Here is an 11,970-nt window from a genome sequence, read left to right as displayed (position 1 = left end):
CACATTTCCATGAAGAGGTAGTAACAAAAAGTGCATTGGATTCCATATTCCAATGGGAGTGAGTGATTGGCAGGAGGATATTCCGTAGGGCAAAGTAGACATGGGTCGGTGTTCCAAGGACTCCAAGATGAGGATGGTTGGTGAACATGCCTTCAGATCTTCACAAAAATGGTTTTGTCCATCTTTTTTTATCAACATTGCTGAAACAAGTGTATCCATGGATACCTGTTAGTTTGTTTAGAGGAGTTCTAGAAAAGTTCTTTACGATGACATCTGATCTCTTGAGCATTTCCAGATCAGGATTACAATAGGATCCCTCCCTGTAAATCGTGATACTGATAAGTCGTTTCTTCATGATGTGTGAAGAAATTATTTTTCAAGACACGTTATGTGTGTAACAGTACAGGGAGTTTGACTTTAAAATGCAAACCAAGCTGTCATTCGTCTAATGTTGTAGTACAAGATGTTGTTGTATGTGCACCTGATGAATACATTAGGCACGTCATAGTGTCCTGGATACCTGGTCTTCAAACTTTGGCCATAAAAGTATTGAAGGTTATTGTTATTGGTGGGGTTAAACCTTACAACTTGCAAGAAAACACACGACATAGTAACAGTTGCAAGATTCAGAGGCTATATTTGAATAAAGTCTAACACAACAGGTGAGCAGGTCGATGTGGAGATGCCAATTTATTAAAAATAAAATTTCCTCAAATGTAACTGATGTTTAGCAGAGTGTTCCCTCTTATATACATTATCTCTTCAAGTGAAACAGGTCTATTTACTTTAATACAGAGGTATAACGACATATGTGGAAATGAGACATCAATTAGTCATTGTCGTGCGATGTACATACATACATATATAGATTTAAAACATGCAGTATGTAATGAAACAATTTAGTACAATGTTTGCATGCTAATTTCCTGTTTGGTTCCATATTGTTTTCAATTATCATGATCATGAAACTTGCATGTTACTTTAATAGTGATGTTAATATATTTGACTATATACACTTTACAAGTGGTCTAAGCTGGTATTACAGGTAAAGGTTTCTGATCCAGGCAAGGGCAACCATGCCAGTGGCCAGTACGAGGTCACCAGTCAGTCGACCCTGCTTGTTGCCCTCTGTGTAGTGAATGCCCGCATCTGCAGAGAAGCGGTAGAAGGACAGTATTGCTTTGAGAACGTTTGTTTGTGATTGAAACAGTAATCTTGATGCACACATGGATGCAATACCATGGATCGTATTCCCATCTTATGACCTGCAGTTGTGAAAAAGTACTGTCTTCTACATTGAAAACCGGAACTGGAAGCTGACCGGGTCAACATGACGTCATCAGTGGTGCTGTGTAGTGTCATTACTATTGTGACAGAATTATTTGTTTGTTTGTTTGTTTGTTGTTTAACGCCGCACTCAGCAATATTCCAGCTATATGACGGTGGTCTGTAAATTATCGAGTCTTGACCAGACAATCCAGTGATTGACATTCTGAGCATCGATCCACGCAATTTGGATGATGACATGCTGCAACCAAGTAAGCGAGCCTGACCACCCGATCCCGTTAGTCGCCTTTTACAACAAGCATAGTCCTTTTAGGGCAAGCATGGGTTGCTGAAGGATAATCTAAACGGGTCGTGACGGAATTAAGCATAGCACGAATAATTTTTATAATGCGAGAATAATGTTTGCAATGCGAGAATAATGTTTGCAATGCGTCAACAATGCTATTTCATTACCCCAAGAATGTTATAATGCACGTGAACTCATTGTCATTAACTCGGTTATCGTGAACCATATGGGTTACGCACGGCTTTTCATCCTGGGTTCTAAATGCCAGTCAGATATGTCAACGGTGCCACGCATAAAACACGACTCCAAACTACTGGCAATGACGAGCAACTCCCAGCACATATACGATAACTACAGCGTCACATCAGTATGATAGACTACATAAGTAACTAAATGTAAAGAGCCAAATGTTTCTGTTTGGAAGTCCGAAAAAAGGAACAATGTTCTAACCTTTATCCCGAAGTGTGACAAATGTTTTATTTATGAACTTTCTTCGCAATTTTGTTGCTTCTTTCCATTAAATACAAAAGGAATTCGAAACGCCTGTCACTTAAAAACACATCTATCAGGTATAGTCCAGGTCCTTAGGGAGCCATTATGAGGTATTGTGCAGATGTGTCTACAAGCATCAAATTTTGCACAGGTGTAGACCAGAACATAATGAATCCATTTTTCGAGGGCGCCAAAGCCGGCGCTCATTGGGGCGGCCATATTGGCAAAATCCAAGATGGCCGCCAATCCCTATTTGATTTTTCCAAAAAATAACCAAAAGTCATAGGATCCTGAATTGAGGCGTTTTTTGTAGGTTTTTGATCTCAAGGCTTCCAAATGTGATCTTTGTTTTGATGTAGAAGTGCTTTTTGGCCAATTTAGTGGTTGAAAACATATTTTATTCAAATCAAATATCTTTTTTATGGTCATTTTACCTCACAGAAAAAGTTCACAAATGAGAAATAAAAAACCCATAACAAACTGAGCTTTGTTTTGACATACAAAATATGCTTTGGACAATTTAATTGTCAGAGTATTGAGGGCCAAAACCTCCTGGTTCAGGCTTAATTTTGATGCGACACAGTAATGTTATTTTCTGGTCTGAGACGATGAACTGCTTGGTTGTTGATGGTTTATATTATTGAACACATAAAGGTCACATAAATTGTTCCTTGCATGTATTTTGTTCTTCTTCCAGAAACGCTGAGAAATTTTGGCATGACTAATTGGGCATTACTCACGCATAGGTGGCCTATGTGGTTACTTGTCCAGTGAATGTGTTCATATTTTTCCGCCTTTGTAGGTGTGTTTAGCTGAATTGGGGAGAACAGTGGTGCTGGTGAAATAATAGTAAATTGTACCTGTGATATTGCGCCAACAATGAAAACACCAAAGGAGGAAGGACTTTTGACTCTTGACAGAGACCTGACTGCCTAAGAAAATCAATGCCGTTCCGTCTGGTATTACAGTCGCCTTTGATCATCAAAATGATGGATCATGTAATGCAGCAACACTCCGATCCAATAATGCTAAGTATCACAAAACGTGTAGGAGCTACTGTAGTAGTTCTCGTGTGAAGAGGCTGCGTCAAAAACATGAGGACAGTGCACAGAGTTCACCAAAAAAACTCAGATCAGCGGGGACATCACATGGAAAAGGCAGGGATGTCAAATGCTGCATTATTTGTGATGGAGATGACCAGACCAATTTACCCAAGGTGGCAACTGACAACGTAGATGCAAATCTAAAAAGCTGGGCAAAGTCAAATAATAATTTCAGGTTAATGGGTAAATTGATTGCACAAGCTGCAGATGCCCATGCTGGTGATGTTTTTTACAATGTCCAATGCTACTTGCATCTGCGAGACTGTGCAAACGCTGCTGATCGTCGAGCATCCACAAGCCCTGCTCCACCTGAGTTTCATCCAATTGCTACAGCGCAAATCGTAGCTCTTGTTGAGGATTCAGACTCAGTATATAAGCTATCAGCACTTCGGCAGATGTACCGAAAACTGATGGAAGAACAAGGAAGTCCCTGCCACGATACTAGGCAGCCACATTCAACAAGGTTTAAAGAGCATATTATCAATCTTCTTCCGGAATGGGCTGAGTTTTCACAGGGGAAGGAAATCTACATTTCTAATAATACAAAGATTGCAGATCTGCTCGCGAAAGCTCATGAGTCCCAACTTGGTCAAGATGATGCCCTTTTACTAATGCGGGCAGCGGTGATTTTGCGTAGGTGTTGTCTCCAGAAGCAGGAACCCTTCCATGGGTCTTCTCCCCAGACTGCCTAACCTCTCCTGTACCAGACGAGCTTCGTAGCTTCATCAATATCATCCTCCAAGGTCCATCAATTCTGCGAGAGCAAGGTAATATTGAAATGGATGAATGTGTGCACTGGAGGGTAAAAATTGCATGTACAATCTCACAACTGCTCATTTACTACACATGTATTGGGACACACCACACAACCAAAACAAGCACCATACGACATGGAAAAGCGCATGAGACACCATTCCCCCTTTACCAAGGCCTTAAGATGCACGACTTAAGAAACAGATCGAGAATGCCCACGAATTCGGCCTATCAGTGTCCTATAGCCGTGTTATGGAGGTAAAACAAGCTATTACACGAGCAGTCTGCAAGCGCCATTCTGAAGATGGAATTGTTCTGCCAACTAATCTGCGATGCAATGTTTTTGTCACCTTTGATGTGGACAACTTGGATAGTCATAATAAGGGAAACGTTTCACAGGATGAGTTTCATGGCACTGCTTTGAGTGCAACTAACCATCTATCTTCGGAAAACCAAGGAGTAAAGCGAGCTCCTATTCAACTGGACTTCTCTGATACATCTGTGCCCCAACTTCCAGAATCATATGCTATCGTACATCCAGTTGAGCTACACAACACTCCCTTGTTTGTACCTAGAAGCATCAACAGCCAAATTCGACCATGTCATGATATGGTGCAGAGGGCCAAGACGAAGGACGAATCCTGGATGGCACATGTCGCCACAGTGCTCCAGCAGGGCACTTGTTCAGAAGAAGAAGTCATCACATGGTCAGGGTACAACTCTTGGCTCATGAGTGAGGACTCTCTGAAGCCTCAGGCAGTGTTAGGGTTTTTTCCTCTCTTTCCAGACAAAGCAGCATCTCCATCCATGATAAAACATACAATGGAACTCACCATGCAAGGTACAGAGTTCCTGAATCCCTGTCAGACGGGTGTTCTGGGTGCAGATCAACCCATATATGCTATAGCAAAGCAACTACAATGGACATTTACAGACATTTCAGGAGAAGATAAGTTGGTTCTGATGATGGGAGCATTGCATATTGAAGACAAAGTTCATCATATGATTTGAAAGTTGTTTGCGTGATTCAGGTTGGACTACAGTACTTTCACAGGCACAGGTTCTAACATCTGGCCGTGCTGAGTCAGTTCTTAATGAGCAGCATATCAAGCGCACACGTTATGCCCACCAAGTATCTGTAATGTCTCTTCACCTCCTTAAGCACAAGGCATATTCTACCTACTGCTCGAATGTTCATGGACCATGGAGTCACAGGAGATGTGGGATCAACAATCCAGAACCGAAAATCCGCAGTTCAAGTTCTGGTCTACAATCATGGAGCTTGAGCTATTGATGTGTTGCTTCATTCGGTCTCTACGTGAGGGAGATTTCCTTTTCTATGTCCAAGTATGTGATGAGCTCTGCCCATGGTTTCATGTGATGGACCACACAAACTATGCAAGATGGCTTCCAATACATGTGCGGGATATGGTCCAGCTGTCAAAGAAACACCCGAACATACATGCTGAATTTCTCAAAGGGAACTTTGTCGTACAAAAGTCACCACACAAAATCAGCCTCATTGGAAAGGATCAGTCACACGAACAATCCAATAAGAGTCTACAGGCACATGGCGGAGCAGCAGGAATCTATGAGAACCCTGAAGCACTTAGACTCTTCATGTTGGTAGGTCCAGACTGCTCGAGATGTGTTGCAGAGTTTGAAGCTGTCCTAGACACACCAAAGTCTAGCACTGCTCATCACAAAGAAGCACATAGCTTGCAAGTTAAGTATAGGAAGGATGTCCTGTCATTTGTTGAGATTGTTGAGCAGCTAGGCAATCCCTTTGCTACTGGTCAATATAAGGTGACAGTGCCAGTGTCAAACACTATCCGACGTAATAAAATCCTGACATTCGCCAATCGTCCTGATCTGACCAAAAAAGGAAACAAAACCAGTGGTTTACAGAAGAAAAATATGCCTCTAATCACAACACTCTTCCTTTCACTACAGTCACGACCAGATGTAGATATGGAAGAGTTTTTTCGTTTTGAAAATCAAAGGGAACCACCAATTTTTGATGATCGTGGTACACTTCGATTCGGCAAAAAGTCTGATATTCTGGAATGCACCAAAGCGCCAATTGGTCGAGCACTTCCAGCCAAATTAGCCACAGTTGTTGTGCTGGACATGGCAGCTGTTGTTCATATGGTGCGGCCCACATCAGCGAAGACATTTGCTGAGTATGTTACACAACACATTGTGCCATTCCTGGAGACTCAGATAACCGAAACAGTTGCACATATAGATGCCATATGGAATAACTACCCCGAAAACAACCTCAAATCCCTCACACATCAGCGTCGTGGTACAGGTCCACGGACTAGGATTGGGGATGGCCACACACGAATCCCAAAGCATGACTGGAACAGTGGATTTCTCAAAAACGAGGATAACAAAAAGGAGTTATTCTCTTTCCTCAGTGAGGAGCTTGTCAAAAAAGATGTTGGTGGGAGACTCCATCTCAGTACCAAATTTGAGAGTGTTCTTTCCAATGGACCATGCGATGTATCAGCTCTCCAACCCTGTAACCACTCTGAAGCAGATACAAGGATATTCCTTCATCTGGCACATGCTGTATCAGAGGGGCACCAAACAGCTTATGTCCGTACTGCTGATAGTGATGTGGTAGTCCTTGCCATACGCTTCTTCTCTACACTTGGTCTCTCAGAGCTGTGGGTGTGTTTTGGTAGCGGGAACAAAATTCGCGATATTCCCATCCATGATACCTGTTCTCATCTTGGGCCTTCAAGGTCTCTGGCATTGCCGCTTTTCCATTCCATCACAGGGTGCGACACGACATCACAGCTCCTTGGGTGTGGCAAGAAAACTGCCTGGGCATCTTGGCAAAACACACCAGGACTCACTGAACACTGGTGACACTAACCAATCAACCAGAACTGTTCAGACTTGAGTCTCTTCATATGCAGAAGCTGGAACGATTTGTGGTTATCATGTATAGTAAGGGGTGTGGTTTGGCTAAAGTCAACGAAGCCAGACATTATCTTTTTACAACTGGTAAAAGAACTCTTGAGAATATACCACCCACTCAGGCAGCCTTGTTTGAACACTTAAAAAGGGCACTGCTTCAGGCAAGCTTTTACTGGAATCAAGCAGCCTCAGTTCACCAGGAAATACCGGACTTTAGTGAATGGGGGTGGCAAAAGGAAGACGGTGGTATCTGGTCGCCATACTGGACAACTCTCGACGATGCCAGTAAAGCATGTTCCTTCCTTATGCATTGCGGTTGTGAAAGGTCTTGCACCGGAAACTGTAAATGCAGTAGAGCTGGAGTCCGCTGCACGGGGTTATGCAAATGCGAAGGAGGATGTGTGAACAATCATGATACCTCGATCAATTAGATTAAACCTTGCGACAGTGATGTTTAACTTAAACTAGAAATATTTAGACTTGTTAGTTTTTTTAAATGTCTTATGTTGTTCTCAGTTGTGAACCTTTTCTGTGAGGTAAAATGACCATAAAAAATATATTTGGTTTGAATAAAATATGTTTTCAACCACTAAATTGGCCAAAATGCACTTCTACATCAAAACAAAGATCACATTTGGAACCCTTGAGGTCTAAAACCTTTAAAAAAGCCTTAATACATGATCCTATGACTCTTGGTTTTGAAGTTAGGACAAAATCAAATAGGGACTGGCGGCCAGCTTGGATTTTGCCAACATGGCCGCCCCAGTGAGCGTCGGCTTTGGCGCCCTCGAAAAATGGATTTAGTATGTTCTGGTCTACATCTATGCCAAATTTGATGCTTGTAGACACATCTGCACAATATCCCCCTAAGGGCCTGGACTAGTACCTCTCTTCAGCACACTTTATGACAATTTGGTCTTGACGTTATCGTTTGTTCGAAAATCCCTACAAATGGGCAAAACTGTTGTTCATAGCAGTCTATTTATACCCTGTGAATCTACCAGTTACTATATACACGCAGCATAAACATTTCTCACACCAGGTTATCCTCTCTACAATGTATGTTGAATATTTTACTACCAATGCCCTTTCTTATCATGAATATATATCTGGGGCAGGGATTATAAAAACTCAAAGGGGATATTTTTTTCTCAAAAACTGTTTAAGTCAGAGAAATAAAATTTTACACACTGATATTACCATCTTCCCTAGGCAAGTGAGTTAACTGACTATAAAAGTCCAGTTTCCACCCTTGCCGAACTAGGCTGGTATTATGTACTTACATTTTGGCTGGACTAACGATTCTATGCATAGTCCAATCAAAATCGCGCACCGAAATCGAAATCCGGGTCGTAAAGTGTCATGCAGATTTCGGTCGAATGCAGGATTTGCAAAGCATGTGCACCGCTAACTCGTTGTCAACATATGTTTTCTCAATCTTTTTATGCTCTTAATCAAGGTGCTCACGTGATTTGATGCACTTCGCGATGTAAGACTCGTTTTATCACAATATAGATCTTGATTATCAATCAGATCGTCTTTACTTGGCGCCACCGTTTTGTTTGAAGCAAATGCAAGTGATATGAGAGGTTGAATCTGTTTGGTCAATAGGAGAGGCATAGAAAGGACATAACTCGTAATAGCCACTGGTGGCGCTACGGTCGAGCCCAGGAATTCCAGCTTAGTTCGGCAAGGGTGGAAACTGGACTTTTAAAGTCAGTTAACTCTCTTGCCTCGGGAAGATGTGATGTTACAGGTTAAGATCTCAGATGAGTTCGAAAATTTATGTAAATTCATCTTTACAGAGTTATGTCCCTTGCTACATGCTCTTTTAACTTAGGGTTTGCTGCGTGGAATGGAGACAAGTTTTCTAAGAAAGTGCTGTAGTTTCACGAATGAACGTTTGCATGCTTATCTAAGATATGCTTGTCAAGAATTAGTTCGAAAATTGGTCTTGTCATTTTGTTTTTGCACAGAGTTACGGCCCTTGATCCATGTTGTCTTACTTGGTACATAGCGTCTGTAATGGGGACTAGTTTTCTCAGATACTACTGAAGTTAGCTTATCTAAGCGATACCTCTCCAGAGTTATTTTTTCCAGAGAAAGGACCTTTTATGTGTATTAATTTCACATTTAATCATTTCTTTCTGATGACATAAAGCGGCGTAAGTGCCTATCTCTTCTGAAGGCTTTATAGGACTATTTTAAGTTTATATCCACTACTCTATGGACAAACACAACTGTGATGTGCCCCATGGTGGGGGATAGTCATAACGTTGTTTTCTGTGTAGAAGCTATATGTATATTATGTAGGAGATACCTGATATTTTCTTAATGATAACAGCACATCACATACTTACATGGACACACGTGGCATTTGTTTGGACAGTCGACAGCAATAATGGAACAGGCATAATCTCCATATGCCGTGTTACATGTGTCGGGGTCCTTCTCGGCTTTGTTGCATTCAACTGGAAAACAAACTCTGTATTAATTAATAACATGTTGTCCCCGATCTAATTTACATCTCCACACATTCATTTACTGGATCAAAACAGTACAGAACTTAATTTCATCATGGACGCTACATATATATTTTGAGTGCCCATGACGATGAACTGATGCTATTGCAAGCATTTAAAAAGTCAAACATTCAAGATGGCGACTTTGGTTGAAAGTACAGTGAACTACGGTTATAACGAACTCAAAGGGACCACTAATTTTAGTTCGTTATGAGCATATATACATCATATATACAGCAAATGGACGGGACCAAAACAGTTCGTTTTATCCGTCAGTTCGCCATAAGCGTGATCCTTGTTAACGTAGTTTACATTACATACCACATTACGAAAGGCTGCTAGTTTGTATATTTGTACATATGTGTGTTAACTATATTACCTATGTGGGTATGGTTAAGTTGTGTGGTAGTCAGGTTATAGACACCGTTTAAGCTAACTCTTCAAGAGCTAGCTCATTGTAGTTGAAATAGGACATTTAACCACAACATTCATGTCGGCAAAGGGTAAACTATATGCGCTTGTATAACTTATTTGAAATGTATAATAAGAATACTACATAATATCTGTTCAGGGTTAATAGTTTGTATCAAGGTTTAATCAGAGCAAATGGAACATTGACTTTGTTATGTATTCTTACTATTCTTCCATAGGAGGTTACAATTCACCATCAGTCATCATACATATAATGAATACAATCAATATTGTAACTTCTCGGATAATCAGACTTAACATCGAGTAAAGGGCATCATGTGACTTTACTCTAAATAGCGTCATGCAACCACCAAGCCCCAGAGACGGGCATGGAGTACTAGGTTGTACTTACGTTGGCAGTTGTCTCCAGTGTAGAACGGGTACACTTTACACACACATGTACAATCGTCTCGAGACACACTGGCGCCATTTAAGCAGGTTACATTACAATCTGAAAGATATCTGGATATTATAATAACTTTATTCAATAACTTCATAAAGGCATGACCATACCCTAACAAGAGGACAAATCGATGTGCAAGGAGAGATGTTGTTCGTGCATTCATTGACGTGTAACAGCAGAGTGTGTACAGTGTATATTGAAATACCGAAAACAAGGGTGTTGGAAGACCATATTTCTATAACGAAGATGTACACAGAAGGAAGACATCTACATTCAATTGAGGTAATGCTTGGACAGCTACTTCAATCCTCGTCCAAATGTCAGGATGGGTTAACTACCTCTACTTCTTGACATCTCCATCAGAGTCGTGGTAATCAATGCTAAATGTGCAAGGGTAATATATTATTTTGGACAGATGAACAAAATATAAGTCCACCAAGAAGTGATCTAACCTATATATACATACTCGTGTGAAAACCCAAGTCTCAGATGCAAGTTCTATTAGCACAGATGAACAGCAAGGTGCAGCGCTTGCTGTTTAAGCCTGCATTTTGTATCCTTTGCTGTTTATTTGTAGCTGCCCCAAACCGCGCGTTTTGCATTTACAATAGATTGTTTAGGTCACTATAATTCCTCACCGCACAAATTGCCATCTTTGTGTTCAACGCTGCATTCATTCGTGGTCCCGTTTTTGTAAGGCATGTTGAATCCACCAACGTTCCCACTAAATTCGTGAAAACAAAATATTTACAGACATATTTTCACAGTTAGATTATGAACGGTAAGAAATTACGTGGTCGAAAACAAACAGTTCTCTCTTTTAATGACAACATCACTTTTGAACTTTGTCATCTAAATATGGATTGGAGGAATGACAACCTTTATGTACCGTTCTAATCTTCTGAAAACAACGCCAACACCTCACACGGCGTATTCAGCATACCTTAAATAGAGGAAATCTAAAACATGCACAACATTTACTCCCGAAAGTAATTTTACATGTGTAACTTTACATACGCGTATATGTATATTTACTTTGCGTTTACATGGCAATGTACTCAGGTATGTAGATAAGGTATGTAAATGGGGTGAGGAACACACAAATTCATCAGTCTGTTCACGATGTTCAACGTGAAAAAGGTTTTCCAGTAAAAGTCGAATGAGAAGTGAGTTACCTTTCAGAAATCTTGGCATGAAGCAACATGTGTGTTATTTTATCTGTACACAAATGTTTGACTCGTTGAAATGCAAAAAATACCGTCCGCCCAGCTCTGGATGACCGCAAGGTTGGTGTTGCAGTACACTGAATAGCGTCAACTTCGCAATATAGAACCGTTGAAAATGTGTTTGGTGTGGGCAAATCAACATATATATTACTTAGGTCATCCTCTGATGTCATAAACGTCCACGTGACAACATATACATAGAGTGCAAATTTCCATCTGCACCTACTACGAGTATTTCAGGAAGGTTTGTGTCGTTAAGAAGCCATTATACGTAATACACGCGAATCAAAATGAACCTCCCAAGATGCTATCTAAATCTTAGTTGTCTGGAGGAAACCGAGTCAGGAACATTCATCACTTCCCATGTCTTTCAATAGAGCCGTTCTCTACTTACGCTGGCCCGTAGTTGCACACATAGAATGAAGTCGCGCCGCACATTGCATATCCACAACCAATCTTCTGAGTGTCCGCCCACACCAGCTGTAAACATACAACT

The 11,970-nt window shown here is 41.0% G+C and overlaps 1 protein-coding gene across 2 annotated transcripts in view; it reads right to left on the bottom strand.

Moving 5' to 3' along the window:
- Positions 1-671: 671 nt before the first annotated feature.
- The window catches only part of LOC124145798 (cysteine-rich venom protein ophanin-like), a 42,126-nt gene continuing 30,827 nt past the window's right edge, over positions 672-11,970 (bottom strand). For both annotated transcript variants that reach the window (XM_046515717.2, XM_046515715.2), the window contains exons 7-11: positions 11,869-11,954; positions 10,887-10,972; positions 10,198-10,296; positions 9,213-9,323; positions 672-1,149 (exon numbers count right to left, since the gene is read on the bottom strand). In XM_046515717.2, coding sequence (XP_046371673.2) covers positions 1,040-1,149; positions 9,213-9,323; positions 10,198-10,296; positions 10,887-10,972; positions 11,869-11,954 — 492 coding nt within the window. In that variant the 3' untranslated portion in view covers positions 672-1,039. The remainder of the gene's footprint in view (positions 1,150-9,212; positions 9,324-10,197; positions 10,297-10,886; positions 10,973-11,868; positions 11,955-11,970) is intronic.

Source organism: Haliotis rufescens, unplaced genomic scaffold, assembly GCF_023055435.1.
Source record: "Haliotis rufescens isolate VD_foot unplaced genomic scaffold, xgHalRufe1.0.p SCAF_6, whole genome shotgun sequence".
NCBI classification, from domain to species: domain Eukaryota; kingdom Metazoa; phylum Mollusca; class Gastropoda; order Lepetellida; family Haliotidae; genus Haliotis; species Haliotis rufescens.
The sequence above is the reverse complement of the archived record's forward strand: the minus strand, read 5'-3'. Positions and strand labels throughout refer to the sequence as shown.